Consider the following 19,828-nt stretch of genomic DNA (forward strand, 5'->3'; position numbering starts at 1 on the left):
TTAGACAATGATAGGCCTGTGATAAGCAATATGCCGCTTTCTATATTATGGGCCTATGATCCATGCACTATAATGCGATTCTCTACAGCTGTTGGATAGATTAGTGATCAGTGTCCAAAGCAATTAAATCATCTGGACAATAAGACCAAATATTTTGATCTTGCACAAAAGTACTGTGTATAAATGTATGTTCAGCGGCACAACCTCAAATTAATGTTAGCGCTTGTAAATTATGCCATACGTAAAATTTAATTGCAGTTTATTATGTGGTGCTGTTTGTCATATCATTTATTTATCAGACCTTCAGTGACGTAACATGATTCAGTTTTCTAGATTGTAATCAATTATTTTGTTCACCAAATTTAGAGTTGAACCACCAAAACAAAGATTAGGGGCACAGCAGTAGACTGAATTTAGGATAGCATCTGATGGAGTCGATTATTGGCTTCTGTATATTGGAGGTGGAGGTGGTGATACAGGTCTAGCAGAATTTCTGGGCAACTGGAAATAAACCCCAGGTGTGCACCTGAACTGCATGATTTTGTAGCCAATAAATTTAATTTGTAGCACAAAATTAAATTTTCTGAAGCTAATTTAATTTAAAAAAAATTAGAAAACATTACTTAAAACATCCATTTTGTAGGTGTTCAGTATATTTTTAGCCACAAAATCAGCTGTATCAGATACATGTGAAACTTTAGAAATTCAAAAAATCTAATTTTGCAATATAATTTTTTTTTTCGTGATAAATCATTGTCTTGTAACTACAAAATAAATTAAATCCTCAAGTTTGAATCTACCAAGAATGTTTGCTTTTTTTGCCAATTGCAGAACTGTGTTATAAATAGTCAGACTAATTTATGAAATATGCTATTGGAATATTTTATTTGTCCCTCAAAAAATTAGCATAGATTTTTAGTGTCTGTAATTTCCAGAGACTGTCCCAGGTTACAACCATTTGTACCTTCAAATGTTAATATATTTCAGTGTTGAGAAACCAATGCCTATAATTGCCTGTGGGGGAGATTCCTAATGCAAAATTAGCAGCAATGGTCGTTTCTATCGTCTGAGATCGGACCTGGTTCTTATATTCTGGGAACGGGTATGTAATGCCAGCGGCTGAATAGTCGCCGGATCATATACCGACACCAAAAGCCTGAAGGAGCCAAATCCCGATTGGGGTGGGTAAGTACACTAACCCTCCCCTATCCCTACCCTAACCCTAACCCTCCCTTAGTGGTGCCTAACCCTAACCTCTCCTTAGTGTCTAACCCTAGGCTCCCCCCATTAGTGCCTAACCGTAAGCCCCCCTCCCTGCACCCTAAACCAAACACTCCCTTCGTTCGGTATGCCAGGTGTCGGGATTTCATAGTGGGGCTAATGATAGGCGTCAGGATTTCGTAATGGGTCTAAAGATAGGCGTCAGGATTTTGACGCCTATCTTTAGTCCCATGTCGAACTTGTAGTGTCGGGATATCGGCAGGCGGGATAGTGCCCGCCGGTAACCTGGCTACATCCCTATATTGTGAGAGAGCAAATGCAAATACAATTACTATTATGTATGTCTCTATGTTTTATGCGAGTGTTGATTTTTACTTATGATCTCATTGTCTCTCATCATGCCCCTGCCAGATTGGGCACTAGTATTCACTGGCTGCAAAATAAATAAAAACAATAATTTCTATGCTTTAGAATTTGGTATTTATTGAATAATGCAAAAAAAAAGAAAGTCTGTAATACTCAAGTTATAGAAACAGCACAATAAGGATTGTATGGCTCAATGGTCCGCTGAGACAGGATCACTCGTGGTGGGTATAGTATAGTTTGTTGACATTCGTCGTGTTGACAATCATAATGTCGACATGAGAATGTCAACGGTATCCGTATATAAAATCTACAATAAAAAGGTTGACAGTAAATAGGTCGACACCAAATGGTTGGCGTGCAATCGGTCGACAGGTACCAAAGGTCGACTGGCAAAATGTTGACAGTGCAAAAGGTTGACAGAGTTAAAAGGTTGACAGGTTCAATTGGTCGACATATAAATGGTCAATACATGTTTTTAATGGCTTTTCAACATTGTTAAAGTTAGGGTTAAGGTTGGCACTTGGGAAGGGTTAGGCTAGGGTTAGGTTTAGTCATGTACTAGAGGGAGTGTAAGGGTTAAATTGCAAAAAAAGATGTTGACCATTTTTTGTGTCGATTATTTCAAACTGTCAACCTTTTTTTACCTGTCAATGTTTTGTCTCTGACAACTTTTTGTCCCTGTCGACCATTTGGTGTCAACCTATTGATTGTCAAACTTTTTATTTTCGATCTATTATACCATGGCCATGTCAACCTAATGTCGACATGGCCATTATATCAACATGCTTGGCATGTGGACATTGACCACATTGACATTCATTGTGTCTACACATTTTCAGGCACCCTGCATGTACAGGTACCGCAGGGTTGACACTGCACCGTGCCCTAGGCCCTGCACCCTGATTGGTTGAATTGCTTGTTCACCCTTAATTACACCCCTGCTCCGCACTCTTGTTACTGGTAGAGGAAATAAAGGCTAACAGCACTTAGGGCCTTATTTAGCACGGATGGCTATTGCGATCACAGCTCTGTACTTGCATGCAGGTCTGCTGCGAAAATATGCTAATGAATGCAATCGCAACATCGATGGCCAGAATAGAGACACCCACTTCCCTTATCTCACATCCGTAATACCTTGCAATCCAGCAAAAACATTGCTACCATCAAGTCACATCGGACCCTCGCGCACAATGACAGCAGGTCTGACTATACTCAGAGATTGCTTGCTTTCCTGCATGCAGTGAGTACTCAGGCTGCGTATGCCGTCGTAGAGGCTAATTTCATTTACGTGAGCCCTTGCAGCAGCATTCAAACGGATAGGCACACCTGCGTTTCTCCTGCTACCCCCCTGTCACTGCCCCCAAATACTGACTACCTGTCAATCACTCTGCAATGAATTACCATGCTCTGTGTGATTGCAGTGCGATCACAGTATAGCCATCTGTCATGCGCAATACGATGCATGCGCAGTACGCAACAATCGTCTGCCTGCGTGCGCTGTTGCAGTTGCGATCCGTGCTGAATCAGGCCATTAATCGATAACTCCCTGAAGAACTGTGACACCTTGCTTGCTAAACCAAGGAAGGGCGGTACAACCATAGGGCACTGTTAGCCATGGTCTTTGATAGTTGCAAATAAGTGTTTTGTGGCTCCTCTTCTTCTGCGGAGATTGTGAAAGGATGAAGTATCTGAGTGTGGGATATTCACATTGTTCCCAGCAGAAGCACGCACCTTCTAATGGTAGTAGTTGTAGCCTGTCAGCTGAGATGGCCCACATACACCAGTGGCTGATTATAGCCATTTGGCGATCCCCAGATGCTGGGAACTGGGAATTGGTGAAATCCAACATCTTGGATTACACAGATTTGTTGATCACGATCAAAAAATGATTGTGATTTGCAAATTGGTGACTTTTAGAATTTTACCATCCTCCGACAGATTGACGAACATTGATAGTAGCTGGTCATCATTTCAGACTGGTGGATCAGTATTTCCCAACCAATCCTAAATAATATCAGCTCTTTCCACAATAGAGAATTGATGAGAAATAACGGAACTCTTGCATATATAGATAAATGTTTTTTTTAATAGATGTAGCACTATTTCTAATAGCACAAGTATTTTCCACAGTAAAGATATGATTAGATAAATAGTAGCACATTTTCTGCATGCATCATTAATAGTCTTTTGTAGAGAAATACTGCACAGCACTTCCAAAGCACAACTAATTTGTACAGTAGCAAGCTATCAAGTAGATCTGCAGAATACTCCAAAGTACCAGCGCTATAATGAAATGCCACACAGTTCTGTTCCATAAGCACAAATATGATACTTAGAAAATCTTGTACAGAGTCCAGATTAGCTTTCCATAGTGGAATATCATCAGACACGTCTTTCTAAATGATACAAGCAGATAAACTTTGCTGAGCAGCTCAGAGCATAAATCCATATGCACTTAGGACAAAACAGATTCAGACTGAATATAACATACAATAGAGTGTCCAGGGAGACTCAATATAAAGAGTTGAAACATCCATAAGCACCAGTCAAAGAACTGAGCAAGATTCCAACTCCAGCTGTAACAATTAGGAGTCAGACAGAAGCCTAGAAGATTGAGACCTAGTCTACACAGCTGACTGATTGCCAGGAGACTAATTGTAGCTCACAGAACTAACCTGACCAAGATCTCCAAAGCTGCGTTTATTTCCGATTCTAACAAAAGGTCTGTCTGAAAATGGTGTCCCTTCTCTGTATGCACGTCTCAAGTATTTCCAGCTATACATGCCCACGACACTTGAAAATATAAAACGCAGTTGCCGCACAATAATGCCATTTCACGCACAGAGCCATCCAGCCTCACATGGAGAGCACACTCCACTCTTGAATCCTCCATGAAGGTGTGTATGTATTGTGCAGCACATGTGCAGTGTGAGATTGATTTTGTGCTTCAGGGAGCAAGAGTCTTAGTGGTGGATTTACTAAGGGACGGTTTGTCAAATCCGCTGATCGTTGGCTTTGAATGATAGTTTTAAAACACCAATAGGAATAAATGCTATGCCTGGCCTGATTAGCATTTATCCCAATTGCCATTTTAAAACTATGATCTGTGGCCCTGATAAAACGCACCTTAGTAAATCTACCCCTTAGAGATGTGGACTATACCTGAGTGAAATTAATTTGTGATTAGTGGACATTAAGGGGTCAATCCAATTAGCTGCAAATTGTGAGGTGCAAGTTGCTATTTTCTCTTCGAATTCACACCTCAAATTCATTCAGCAATCCAATTAGCAACTCGCACTGAACCAGTCAGACTGAATTCGCATTTTTCCATTCGCACCTCCCTGAGGGTGAGAGATGGAAAGGAAAATCTTTATTTTAAGGTTAAAATGTCGGAACACTGTACTGAACCCCTTGGACACGCCCCTTCCCTAATGACTAATTAGGCAATTGTAAGTTTCCAATTAGCTTACTTAGTCCAATAATTACATGTCATTTTTATTGGTAAAACAAAATCCTCAAATGACCCCAAAATCAACTTTTTTGTTAGTTTAGGCACCCCAAATTTAATTACAATATCTTTTTTATTTGAAAAATAATTGTTGGTTTTTTTTGTCATTTTCATACAATTTTTCAAGGTGCCCTTAAATTACCCCAAAATCGCCTTTTTTCCTTCTTTTTTTACATTTTTCATTTAATTTGTTTGAGATTAAACTTTTTATCATTTTTTTGCATTTAAAAAAAAAAGCACAAATCAGCCATTTTACGCCATCTAAAAACCTGCAGTACCTTCTTAATGCCCACAAACAGCCTTCTATATGGTCCTGCTAACGAAATTATAAATTTTGGGGGGTCCAGGATAGTCTCCCCACTTTTTTATGCACTACTCTCACATTTGGCAGTCAATTCACACCCCTTCGCTGCGAGTACCGCAAATAGTAATTTTAATTGGATTGGACAGTTCTCGGGAGCGCGCATTAGTGCGAAGTCTGCGAGTTTCAAGAAACAAATTCGCTACTCGCAATTCGCACCTAATTGGATTGACCCCTAACTTGTTAATGGGGAGAAAGGTCCATTGACTAACCGAGGTCCTTTTTCCATGGTTTGTTTGTTCGTGTAAAATATTGCAATACGGTTTGTTTAGAGATGCACTGAGGTATTGAATAAACATTATATAAAGGCTGGTCCATGGTGCCACCTGACAGTTGAAGAAGTGAGTGGATGAAGGTGCTATGTGTAGGCACTATAAAGGTCAGCTTCCAAGTCACACAGTGATTCTTGGTTGCCGTCACTAACAAAGATTCAGAAGTAGCCTTTGGTGATGTATAGAATAATCTTTGCTGCCCCCTTGTGGCGTAACAGTAAAATGCTGTCAGCAAAAATACTTTCCAAATAGAATGTGCTGCTTGATAGAGTCTTGGCACTCACAGCAGGTGCCCCAGCAGAGACACCAGGCTGCACCTACTTTAGACACAGGAGGCTTGTATAATATAAAATATAAAAATATTTTAAAAATTAGATCACAATCAGCAAAGCATCAATACATAAGAAGCAATTATACCCTAATATAACAAAATAACCATATACAATAGGAATTGAATACAAGGCATACAGCAGAGGTTCCCAACCACGGTCCTCAAGGCACACTAACAGTCCAGGTTTTAAGGATAGCCATAGCTTGTCACAGGTGACTTAATTAGTACCTCAGTTATTTTGATTTAACCATCTGTGCTCAAGCATGGATATCACTAAAACCAGGACTGTTAGTCTGCCTTGAGGACCGTGGTTGGGAATCACTGGCATACAGAGGTGTTAAATCACTATTCTGTGTAATTAGTAGTCTGTGTCCACAACTCAATGAATACTTAATTGCTACAAATGTATCTTGTAAGTGTGTAGTTGGAAACAAGTAACAATTTGTTGCAATTCAATGTTCTCATTTAAAACCACAGAACAAGCCTGTAGAGACAATCCGCAGCTGTTAGTGATTGAATTGGCGTCCCAGTTACGATCCCGCTGATCCTGCAGCTTGAATAATAAATGTTATATTACCTCAGTCCAACTGGGCAGATATATTCTCCATCTAGTGATATTCCCCGCTCACTATATTCGCATGGCCACGCAAAAAGGTCCAAAACCGGATGTGAGGTATCTAGTGGTGTGCAGGGGAAAAGCGCTGTGGGCGGTAATGAGCGGCTACTGTTGTTACCATTCCTATGGGCCAGATGGTAATGTCCGTGCAGGAAGCAGGTGTCAGGCAACAACAGATGGAAGTGGTGAATGGGGCAGTAATGACTGCTACTGCTGTCGTTCCCGGCTACTGGCAATCAGGCTATCAGGTAAGGAACGGCCACTCTGACTGATCAGGTACACGACAGATGGCTGGAGAGTGAAAAGTCAACGCGTTTCATCCCATAGGATGCCGGGACTTTCTCAAGACTAGAGACTTATGGGCATATGTATCAAAGCTTGATGTGAGTTGAAATTGTGAAATATATATCACCAACCAATCAGCTTCTAACTTACATTTTGCAGGCTGTGTTTAAGAAATGATAGTTTGGAGCTGATTGGGTGGGGATATATATTTCACAATTTTATCTCACATCAAGCTTTGATACATATGCCCCTTAGGCTGGGTACACATCTAAAGTTTTTCTGTCCAACCATCCAACTAGTTGATTGGTTGGAATGAAAATCTGGTAAGGTATGAAAGGAAATGACAATCAGCAATTTGCTCCCAAATGCCGAAAAATTTACAAAAACTGTTGTTTGAACAAATTGTTTAGATCAAACATTTAACAAACTTGTCTGATGAACATTTTCCTCTGTTTTCTGGCATTTAGGAGCAAATTGCTGATCATCAGTTACTCCCATACATTACCAGATTTTCATTCCAACCAATCAACTAGTTGGATGGTTGGACAGAAAATCTCTACATGTGTACCCAGCCTTAGGTCCATAGTGTCTCCTTATATTCCTCCAGGATCTTACGGATTCATTAATTTGCTGCACCTGAATCCAATTCCTTGTGTATTGTTATTGCTCTGTTAGAGGTGTTAAGAATATTAATATATATGGCGTTTGGGAGCAAATTGCTGATTGTCATTTGCTTTCATACGGTACCAGATTTTCATTCCAACCAATCAACTAGTTGGCTGGTTGGACAGATAATCTTTACTTGTGTATGCAGCTTAAGTCTCTAGTCTTGAGAAAGTCCCAGCATCCTACAGGACGAAACGCGTTGACCTTTCACTCTCCAGCCATCTGTCGTGTTCCTGATCAGTCAGAGTGCTAGTTTCTTACCTGAGAGCCTGATTGCCAGTAGCCGGGAACGACAGCAGTAGCAGTCATTACTGCCGCATTCACCACTCAGCCTGCCAGGGCAGTATAGCCATTCCCCCGTCATAACCATGCCCCCTTCTGCACTCATGCTTTGCCACACCCCCTGGTATTGGAGCCAGGCATCCCTCTTGGTGGCACTGGTTGGGATTACATAGAACATTCTTAATAATAATGATGTAGATGGATAAATAACACCCATGTTGAGTAACATTGTAAAGGAGGCTATCGGTGAGTTCTCTGAATGATAGTATGGAGCTACGGAAATTTACAGGACACGTTATAATACATAAATTGGAATTGTCAGGGACGTGCAAATCTTTACTGTACAATGTTTTATTAGCAGCGTCTGAGATGGCGCCTTGTTGCAGCGAGTTAGTGAAAGTCTGTGGCCCTTCTGAAAGACCCAACCCTGCTGTTCACTGCCCCCCAGTCGGTGTATCTCCGGTACTCTCCGGGTCTCAGGTAATACTGGCGCCCCTTGTAGTTGGGTTCATCATAGAAGATCCAGTGTCCCTGGAGAACATTGCAGGAGTGGATGTCCTGGTAGCGGAACTTCTCGTACACTTGTGGGCAATCTTCTGTGAATTCCATCATTTGTCCTTTGAAATCTTCTCTCTCATAAACCCGAATTTTGCATGAAGTTTGCTGGAGTAATGGAAATAAAAGAACAGATTACAATATGAAAGGTCATCATTTAGAATGTAAGCGCTCACGAGCAGGGCCCCCTTCCCTCACGTGCTCCTCCTTCCCTTACTTATATACTATCATTTCCTCCTAACTCCCTACGTTGGCACCGAGCCCTTGGATGCTGGCGCCCTGCTGCTTATCTAAGTGCTATGCAGCAATGGTTATACACCTGGTCCCACATTGTTTTGTACTGCTAATAACTGTTATTCTTGGGTGCTCATCTGTTTATGTGCTGTGTAAGGCGCTGCGGAACCCTTGTGGTGCCATATAAATAAATGATAATAAAAATTATATGTCCTTCATCTTCCCTTTTAGTTGTCATTATATTTATTATTTATTTATTAGCAGTTACTCATATTGCGCACAGATATTACGCAGCGCTTTACAGAGAATGTAACAGTCAGTTCCATCAGTCCCTGCCCCAGTAGAGCTTACACTCTATGGGGGAGATGTATCAAACATTGGAGAGAGATAAAATGGAGAGAAAGTACCAACCAATCAGCATTTAACAGGCATTTTTGAAACACAGCCGGTAAAGTGACAGAAGCTGATTGGCTGGTACTTTCTCTCTCTCCAAGGTTTGATACATAGCCCCTTATATGCCTTATCATCACATACTGGGGGGGGAGATGTATCTAGCCATGGAGAGAGATAAAATGGAGGAGTTCATGTGACGGGTACAGTCTATGAAATGACAGGGAGAAGCTGATTGGACGATTTGGGCAATTTCTCCAATTTATCTCTCTCCAAGGCTTGAAACATCTCCTCTTACAGTATTTTATGACCGTATTTCTTCCCCATTGTAAAGAGCTGGGGAGAATGGTGGGGCCAGAAGCCCCATTTAAACTATGGGTTGGGTACAGGATGCCGGCACTTGGGATCCTGGAGTCAGAACCTTGACGCCGACATCCCGACAGGGTTAGAATACTGACACATGTCAATCAGTATTCTAACCCTCCCCCTCTCCCTACCCCTAACCCTCCCTCCCCGGTGCCTGACCCTAACCTCCCCCACTGGTGCCTAAACCTAACCTCCCCCTTTAGTGCCTATCTCTAACGCCAACCCCTAACTCTCCCCCTAACCCTGTTAATTACTGCCTGATTGCCAGTAGCCGGGAACGACAGCAGTAGCAGTCATTACTGCCGCATTCACCACTTCCATCTGCTGTTGCCTGATACCTGTTTCCTGCACGGACATTACCATCTGGCCCATAGGAATGGTAACAACAGTAGATGCTCACTACTGCCCACAGCGCTTTTCCCCTGCACACCACTAGATACCTCACATCCGGTTTTGGACCTTTTTGCGTGGCCATGCGAATATAGTGACCGGGGAATATCAATTGGTGGAGAATATATCTGCCCAGTTGGACTGAGGTAATATAACATTTATTATTCAAGCTGCGGGATCGTTACTGGGACGCCAATTCAATCACTAACAGCTGCGGATTGTCTCTACAGGCTTGTTCTGTGGTTTTAAATGAGAACATTGAATTGCAACAAATTGTTTCCAACTACACACTTACAAGATACATTTGTAGCAATTAAGTATTCATTGAGTTGTGGACACAGACTACTAATTACACAGAATAGTGATGTAACAGCTCCGTATGCCTTCTATTCAGTTCCTATTGTATATGGTTATTTTGTTATATTAGGGTATAATTGCTTCTTATGCATTGATGCTTTGCTGATTGTGATCTAATTTTTTTTATATTTTTAGATATTTATGTGATTACATCTACTCTATATCATTATATACAAGCCTCCTGTGTCTATATAGAAAGCAAACACAGCTATATCTATTGAGAATTCAACAGGATTACTTTTTACCACTATGCGCAGTAAATAAGTATTTTAGTTTTTCATCGACGTAAAAGATCTGATACATTGGAAGTATATTTACTAAAGTGAGAGTTTTTTGAAGAGGAGATGTTGCCCATAGCAACCAATCAGATTCTAGCTATTATCTTCTACAAGGTGCTAGATAAATGATAAGTATAATCTGGTTGGTTGCTATGGGCAACATCTCCACTTCTAAAAACTCTCACTTTAGTAATTATATCCCATAGTGTAGTGTTCCTAAGATACTTTATCTAATTGTTTAACCCATTACTGGGCCTGATTATGAATGAACCGTAATGGCAATGTTCACTGAGTTGAGCTATTCTTTGCTCCCTCGCATGCATCTAAGCCACTAAAAAGCCGCATGTTACTTGCGTCCCATGTGTGTACACTCAGAGGCACCGCTGCGATAGAAATGCACGGTCTCCGTATGCTGGAAATGTGCTGGATGTTTGTGGACGGCGACTGGGAGGAGGATAACATTTGTGTCTCAGCTACTAAAATCCCTAAAGCTAGATGGCTCCCAGGTCGCCTTTGTTCACTTACAATTTCCATTGCACAGCAGTGCGCACACGTGGTATATTCCTGTTCTGTTAATGTTTTCCCTTACCCGTGCCCATACCCTTGTCCATGCCCGTGCCCTTGTCCATGCCGTGCCCATGCCCGTGCCCTTGTCCATGCCGTGCCCTTGCCCGTGCCCTTGCCTTTTCCTTATTTGTGTCCTCACTGAGTGTTTATTTGATTAACAATATACAAATTCGTCCAGAATTTGAAAGTACAGTTTTCAAGGGGTGACATTTTTTTATTTGCGCCATGAACCCTTGTTACGCCTCTGCCCAGACGGCTTATCTAGTTCCTGAAGCGCCTTCTACAACTCTGTAGCCCATTCCGGGACTCCCTGCCACCCGAATACACAGTTTACTCAAAAACATACATTTATTGCTTATCTATGCTCAAACAACGTAACTACTATGCTACTCCCACTGCGTGGCCGGATCACATGGCACCAGTGAGCGCATTTTCAAATCTACAAAATTAAAATGCTATTTTTCCCTGTAGATTGCATCGCTGTGGCTGTGTGCTAATACATAGGGGGAGAGGTATCAAGACTTGGAGAGAGATAGGGGGGAGGTATCAAGCCTTGGAGAGACATAGGGGGAGACGTATCCCAGCCTTGGAGAGACATACGGGGAGATGTATCAAGCCTTGGAGAGACATAGGGGGAGATGTATCAAGCCTTGGAGAGACATAGGGGGAGATGTATCAAGCATTGGAAAGACATAGGGGGAGAGATATCAAGCCTTGGAGAGACATAGGGGGAGATGTATCAAGCATTGGAGAGACATACGGGGAGATGTATCAAGCCTTGGAGGGACATGGGGGGAGATGTATCAAGCCATGGAGAGACGTATCAAGCCTTGGATAGACGTATCAAGCCTTGCAGAGACATGGGGTGAGATGTATCAAGCCTTGGAGAGAGATAAAGTACAGAAATTGCCCAAAGCATCCAATCACCTTCTGCCATTTATCTAGTACAGTCTCTGTAATAAAAGTTAGGTGCTAATTTGTTGCTTTGGGCAACAGCTCCATTTTACCTCTCTCCAAGGTTTGATACATCTCCCCTGTAGTCTTATTTTTCCCTATTGGGAAGTACTGTGGAAAATGTTGGGACCACATGCACAGAGGGCGAATGGTGGCCGGTACAGAGAGACTCAGCCTGCCAGGGCAGTATAGCCATTCCCCCGTCATAACCATGCCCCCTTCTGCACTCATGCTTTGCCACACCCCCTGGTATTGGAGCCAGGCATCCCTCTTGGTGGCACTGGTTGGGATTACATAGAACATTCTTAATAATAATGATGTAGATGGATAAATAACACCCATGTTGAGTAACATTGTAAAGGAGGCTATCGGTGAGTTCTCTGAATGATAGTATGGAGCTACGGAAATTTACAGGACACGTTATAATATATAAATTGGAATTGTCAGGGACGTGCAAATCTTTACTGTACAATGTTTTATTAGCAGCGTCTGAGATGGCGCCTTGTTGCAGCGAGTTAGTGAAAGTCTGTGGCCCTTCTGAAAGACCCAACCCTGCTGTTCACTGCCCCCCAGTCGGTGTATCTCCGGTACTCTCCGGGTCTCAGGTAATACTGGCGCCCCTTGTAGTTGGGTTCATCATAGAAGATCCAGTGTCCCTGGAGAACATTGCAGGAGTGGATGTCCTGGTAGCGGAACTTCTCGTACACTTGTGGGCAATCTTCTGTGAATTCCATCATTTGTCCTTTGAAATCTTCTCTCTCATAAACCCGAATTTTGCATGAAGTTTGCTGGAGTAATGGAAATAAAAGAACAGATTACAATATGAAAGGTCATCATTTAGAATGTAAGCGCTCACGAGCAGGGCCCCCTTCCCTCACGTGCTCCTCCTTCCCTTACTTATATACTATCATTTCCTCCTAACTCCCTACGTTGGCACCGAGCCCTTGGATGCTGGCGCCCTGCTGCTTATCTAAGTGCTATGCAGCAATGGTTATACACCTGGTCCCACATTGTTTTGTACTGCTAATAACTGTTATTCTTGGGTGCTCATCTGTTTATGTGCTGTGTAAGGCGCTGCGGAACCCTTGTGGTGCCATATAAATAAATGATAATAAAAATTATATGTCCTTCATCTTCCCTTTTAGTTGTCATTATATTTATTATTTATTTATTAGCAGTTACTCATATTGCGCACAGATATTACGCAGCGCTTTACAGAGAATGTAACAGTCAGTTCCATCAGTCCCTGCCCCAGTAGAGCTTACACTCTATGGGGGAGATGTATCAAACATTGGAGAGAGATAAAATGGAGAGAAAGTACCAACCAATCAGCATTTAACAGGCATTTTTGAAACACAGCCGGTAAAGTGACAGAAGCTGATTGGCTGGTACTTTCTCTCTCTCCAAGGTTTGATACATAGCCCCTTATATGCCTTATCATCACATACTGGGGGGGGGAGATGTATCTAGCCATGGAGAGAGATAAAATGGAGGAGTTCATGTGACGGGTACAGTCTATGAAATGACAGGGAGAAGCTGATTGGACGATTTGGGCAATTTCTCCAATTTATCTCTCTCCAAGGCTTGAAACATCTCCTCTTACAGTATTTTATGACCGTATTTCTTCCCCATTGTAAAGAGCTGGGGAGAATGGTGGGGCCAGAAGCCCCATTTAAACTATGGGTTGGGTACAGGATGCCGGCACTTGGGATCCTGGAGTCAGAACCTTGACGCCGACATCCCGACAGGGTTAGAATACTGACACATGTCAATCAGTATTCTAACCCTCCCCCTCTCCCTACCCCTAACCCTCCCTCCCCGGTGCCTGACCCTAACCTCCCCCACTGGTGCCTAAACCTAACCTCCCCCTTTAGTGCCTATCTCTAACGCCAACCCCTAACTCTCCCCCTAACCCTGTTAATTACTGTCGGGATGCTGGCGGTCAGGATGGTGGCACCGGGATTCTGACAGGTGTCGGGATTCCGGAGCCCTTATTCTAAGCGCCGGTATCTCAGCTGTCGGGATTTTGACTGGATCCCTAAACTGTATTTGACCTTAATAGGGTTATGTATGAGAATCTATTTACATTGAGATCCAAGTCAGCAGTCAACTTATTACCGGCATCCCCCAAAGAGAGTGCTGGTCCCAACTGAAGCACATTTTATTGTGTGCTGATTTTATGTTAGCACTCTTTAGGGCCATGCAAGTAACTGAGTTAGTCAGCCCCAGTGGGACAGAGATTATTAAGGTTGAATTAAAAACCTTTATTATACAGCTGTAGGAAGGTGCTGGAGTTCATGAGTGGAATGGTGGGATGGTTCTTACTCATGGATGATGCATAACCAGGCTGTGTTTTAAAGGTACACATTCCATCAAGGCATGGTGCAATGCTCAGTGTGGTGGCCTGGTCTGAGATGGTGCAATGCTCAGTGTGGTGGCCTGGTCTGAGATGGTGCAATGCTCAGTGTGGTGGAGTGGTCTGAGATGGTGCAAAGCTCAGTGTGGTGGCCTGGTCTGAGATGGTGCAAAGCTCAGTGTGGTGGCGTGGTCTGAGATGTGCAACGCTCAGTGTGGTGGCGTGGTCTGAGATGGTGCAATGCTCAGTGTGGTGGCGTGGTCTGAGATGGTGCAATACTGAGTGTGGAGGCATGGCCTGAGATGGTGCAATGCTCAGTGTGGTGGCGTGGTCTGAGATGATGCAATGCTCAGTGTGGTGGCGTGGTCTGAGATGGTGCAATGCTCAGTGTGGTGACGTGGTCTGAGATGGTGCAATGCTCAGTGTGGTGACGTGGTCTGAGATGGTGCAACGCTCAGTGTGGTGGCGTGGTCTGAGATGGTGCAATGCTCAGTGTGGTGGCGTGGTATGAGATGGTGCAATGCTCAGTGTGGTGGCATGGTCTGAGATGATGCAATGCTCAGTGTGGTGGCGTGGTCTGAGATGGTGCAATGCTCAGTGTGGTAGCATGGTCTGAGATGGTGCAATGCTCAGTGTGGTGGCATGGTCTGAGATGGTGCAATGCTCAGTGTGGTGGCGTGGTCTGAGATGGTGCAATGCTCAGCGTGGTGGCGTGGTCTGAGATGGTGCAATGCGCAGTGGGGAGATAGGCCACTAGTGTATTGACAGTAAATCAGATTGTATCTGGTTTTCGTGGTATGATGGGGTCTATTATCACCAGACATTGGGAATAGGAAGACACTGAGTATACCGGATGGAGCACATTTATCAGACATTGCCTTAGGAATGTTACATTTCCACTTACTGGAAGCGATAGAGACGGTCATTGAGGTGGGAAATTGCCCTCCTATGGTGAATAAGGGGAGAAGGGTTAATGGTTTGCCCTGGTTGAGATGTGACTGACTGTGATACATATATTTATGCATCTCTAAGGGGGAACCTTGGGATTGGCCAGGTGGCTGTCATGTAGCATTTTGTGGCTCATGGTTTAGGTTACAGGACCCCAGGTTGGTTTTGTCACCAGGATAGGAAGTGTCAGGTAGCTGGTGATGGGCATTGTTACCGAGACTCTTGGCTTGTGGGTTATCGAACACAATATGCTTGGCACGTAGGACAATGGGTTTCCCAGGAATTCATCTCCCTTTAAATAGTTCCAATGAGAGTTATCAGAATCTAAAAGGCTTTTACCTTTTTCTCTCCAATTCTTATTGCCATTGTTGTTTATTATTACATAAGTGATGGGCGCCTGCAGTATCTATGTCTAAAGGCCCCCATACATCACAGATGGATCGGTGCGATCCTGCGATCGGATTGGAAACGGGGATCCGCCGGTCGGAAATGCCGGACAGGCAGACATCGATGTTCCGCGATATGCTGCAGGATTGGTGAAATTCTACATGTTAAATTAGACCGATCTGCCAATCACGATAATTTTTTGATTGTAATCGGCAAATCTGTGAATTCCAACATGTTAGATTTCACCGTTGTGCCGACCCGGCATCTCTGGTTCACTCCATCGCGGCAATCCATCGCAGATGTATGGGGGTCCTTAAATTCATGGTCTGTCAGGTGTCTGGGGCACCCATCATTGTGAAGATATTAAACTGCTGGCTCTTTGCTAATGGGCTTATTCACCATTTACAACCTCAGTGCTGCTGACACATGTATGTAGGCAGCCGATCAATCAGACATTGTCAGAGTCCTATCTTTTGCGGTTGAGCGGAGTCTCTGACTTTTTATTAATAGGTTTAGAAGCTGCTATTTAGGCAATTACACTCAGGGCCTGATTCAGAGCCAGACGCTATTTGCGCTCGCTCATTCAGAAAAAGGGGCTGGCTATTTAAATTGAGCGCTAGCTCTTTGCGGTCTGTTGACGCCTCTATGTCTGAGCGAGCGTCCGAAACATGCGCTCGCTATTTTGTAAAGACGCCCCTTGGCCGTTCGCTACATACGTCATCTCCGCTATTTATTAGATTAATCGAGTACATCGAAAGGCGTATGAACTGCTCGCTATTCTTGTGGTAGCATTTTCCTACCGCAATCATGCGAGCAGTTCAGGCTAAAAGACAACCAAGTGACGTGGTCAATGAAGCTGCTTTGTTAATTATGCACACCCTTAAAACGTCCGTTTTGACCGTTAGGCACGCCTGCGTTCTGATCTCCACTCCCCATTTTCAAGCACCTTCCCCTGTTACCACCCACAAACGCCTCATCCTGTCACTCAAATTAGCAGGCATTCGCTATTTTGCGAGCACACGATTTCCGACCGCACTGACTGGTTGGTGCATGCGCATTATGACCCATACGCATGCACAGATGTGCGAACATCGCTCGGAGCGAACGAGCGGCTGCTTACGAGCGGCTCTGAATAAGGCCCTCAGGCTTTAAAAAGACTCCCCCCTCCTCTAATGTAACATAATTAAATATTTAATAAATCTACTTTTCTAGAAAAGAAAAGGTACCTGGGGTATAATCCTGCAGGATCTGATGGAGTCTCCGAAGCCCAGGCATTGGTTGAAGTCAGGATATTCGCCTCTCTTTAGGAAGAACTGACACCCCCTATAGTTGGGAAACTCGTAGACCATCCAGTTTCCATGCTCAACGCGGATGGAGCCACAATGCTGGAAGTGAGACAGCAGATCGGAGCTGTCGGAGCTGCACTCGTAGGCGCGGCCCTGGAAGTTCCTGTCCTCGTAAAAGATGATCTGGGCAGGGGTAACACAAAGGGATTAACATCTCCAAACTCTACAGACTAATATTAAACCAAAGATATATTGTTACAAGGTTTATAGATTTCAGATCATTGCATAAACCAGTTTTAAACCCCCTAAAACATATCTTATTATTAAGGCAAATCAGCCCCCCTCATAACGCAATACTTCACCCGCCCTCTGACATTTATCTTTCCCAGTTCACCCAACAACCATTCTTCCCTTCCCCTAATTTTATACATTGTGGGCCTGATTCAGAGCTGGACGCTCTGAACGAGCGCCCGCTCTGAATCAGGGCATTTGTTTTTTTTTCTGGTTGCGGCCTCTTGGCCGCTCGCATAGCTGTGGGTGACCACCTCATCATAGGTCACACCCCCTAAGTGATGTTATTTGGAGGCGTGCCCACCTCCAAATAACGTCAGGCTAGGGGTAAAGCCCAGCCCTCCGTCACTGGCTGGGCTTCCCCCAGCCCTCTCCCATCAGTGAATGCACGCGGCACTCCAGGGGTCTGGCACCGCCGCACAGCTGCGGCAGTGGGGGTCCCCAACCTCCTGATTTGACCACCCACGGGCCACTTCGGCCCACAGGTGGAGCAGCAGGACAGTACTGTCCCGCTGAAATCAGGATGTTGGGGAGGGGTGCCCTCTATGGGTGGCACCCCTGTGCAACCGCACTGGTCGTACACCCCTAGAGCTGGCCCTGGTCAGACCGATTCTGCATCAGACACAACTTGGCCGGATCTGTCTTTTCCGTGAAATAGGGTGTTTCAGCGTGTGAACTGGGCAGTAACGATGCTATCGCGTTTAACCACTTATTACTTTGTTATCACGTTATACAGTATACTGTACATAAACAGATGGATTTGTTATAAAAATATATATATATAACCACTTCGTACTCAAACCTCACTGCACAATGTATAGACATAGAGACATAATATATACACAACTGATTCAAACATTTTGTGCTCTGATAACATATAGAAATGAATAAACATTTAATATTATTGTAATTACTTGTGATTTTATAGCAATTCCATTATTATATCAATTGAATGACTATGTACATATATATATGCCTACAGTATTTAATTTACAATATGAGGCTCAGAAAGAATTCAGTGATTGTTCTTAAACAGAACAAGCTAATGACAGACGTCTCCTGAGCTATAAGTGGTGACTGCTGTAGTAGTTTCTGTCACATTTTATATTTTGCATTTACTTTTAATTTCATTTAATATTTTAAACGGTGCTGTGTTAGAAGTCTATTACCTGTGCGGCCTGTGGTTTATGGGATCATTGTATGCGCCATATATGTTTAGTTTGATAAGGTAATACAGTGACATATATAATGGCATTAATAGAGGTATCCTGACTGTGGGCCTGATTCAGAGCCGGACGCAATTAGCGCACGCTCGTCCAGAAAATAGGGGTGGCTATTCAAATGAACCATTCGCTGTTTAGCGGTCTGTTCACGCCTCTAGGTCTGAACGAGCGAACAAAACTTGCAGACGTTTTTTGGGAAACTACGCCCCCTGGCCGCTCGCATCCTACGTCATGTCCGCTATTTATTAGATTAATCGAGTACATCGACCAGGGTATGAACTGCTCGCTATTCTTGTGGTCGGTTTTTGCTACCACAATTTGCAAGCAGTTCTGGCTATTAAATAACCCAGTGACGTGGTCAATGACGCTGCTGTTTTAATTATGCACACCCATAAAACGCCCGTTTTGACCTTTAAGCACACCTGCGGTCGGATCTCCACTCCCCGTTTTCAAGCACCTTCCCCTGTTACCACCCACATACGCCTCATTCTGTCACTCAAATTATCAGGCATTCGCTATTTTGCAAGCACATGAATTTCGACCGCACTGACTGGTTCACGCATGCGTATAACGATCCGTACGCATGCGCAGTTGGGCAAACATCGCTCGGAGCGAATGAGCGGCTGCTTACGAGTAGCTCTGAATCAGGCCCTGTGTGTCTTACCTTTCCCATGTCAATGGATTTTCCGTCCTGCTAATCGCAGAGATTTCCCAGCGTCCGTCCCTTATATACTTCACACAACTATAGGCTAAAAAAAGTGCATGACAGGCAGCTGAGGCCCCTGTCTGCCAGGAGCGGTGATCGGGTCACTGTGTGCTCTGCAGAGCGTAGCGTGAGCTCTTTGTACAAACAGCTAGTAGGGATTGTTCTATTGTTGGAGGGATTTTCATCTCATTGTCATCAAATAAAGATTATCGTGCGGTAAATCCATCAGCAATGTCGCAACGCAGCAACAGGGACGTCACCGCACGATAGATCAAAATATAGCCAGACATGTCAGTAAGATAGGATGTACTGTGCCACGGGCACTGAATTATTTATGTGGGGGAGGGGACCCTCACCATTGTGTCAGATAAATTACATCCTGACCATATACACAGTATATATGGTAAAAAAAAAAAAATAGAGGGCACTTATCGTCTTCTAATATGTGAAAGAAAGGGTGTGGTATTGTGGTATCTCCCAGCTGCGAGGTACCCATTCATTGGTTTGCTGGGCGCTGCAGCCATAATAAACTACTGCCCCACAATGCACCAGGATCATCTAGGGCACATGCACAGCCTGAAGTGACGGTTACAGGTGAGGCAGAGCCAGTCAAGGAGGTGTTGGGTGATCTG

At 43.8% G+C, this 19,828-nt stretch overlaps 1 protein-coding gene across 2 annotated transcripts; it reads right to left on the bottom strand.

Annotated features, from left to right (window-relative positions):
• Positions 1–8,511: 8,511 nt before the first annotated feature.
• LOC148501763 (gamma-crystallin-1-like) lies at positions 8,512–19,294 on the bottom strand. Of its 2 annotated transcripts, XM_088450018.1 has the most exons (4): positions 19,155–19,294; positions 16,917–17,159; positions 12,470–12,787; positions 8,512–8,571 (listed from the first exon to the last, which is right to left on the bottom strand). In XM_088450018.1, exons 1-3 carry the CDS (start codon positions 19,161–19,163, stop codon positions 12,515–12,517), a joined length of 525 nt encoding a protein of 174 aa, XP_088306144.1. In that variant the 5' UTR covers positions 19,164–19,294; the 3' UTR covers positions 8,512–8,571; positions 12,470–12,514. The 2 variants fall into 2 exon arrangements, with proteins under 2 accessions (XP_088306144.1, XP_088306143.1); XM_088450017.1 differs by lacking the exon at positions 8,512–8,571 and having other exon boundaries at positions 12,456–12,787.
• Between the last annotated feature and the right edge of the window lie 534 nt (positions 19,295–19,828).

The sequence above is a fragment of the Taudactylus pleione genome, unplaced genomic scaffold, assembly GCF_031769625.1.
Source record: "Taudactylus pleione unplaced genomic scaffold, aTauple2 ptg000503l, whole genome shotgun sequence".
Classification (NCBI taxonomy): Eukaryota; Metazoa; Chordata; class Amphibia; order Anura; family Myobatrachidae; genus Taudactylus; species Taudactylus pleione.

Bases quoted from the DNA above. Each gene is read 5' to 3' on its own strand.
- LOC148501763 (XM_088450018.1), bottom strand. The intron at 12,788-16,916 runs GTACCTTTTCTT...CCATTACTCCAG, and splicing joins CCTGCAGGATTATACCCCAG to CAAACTTCATGCAAAATTCG.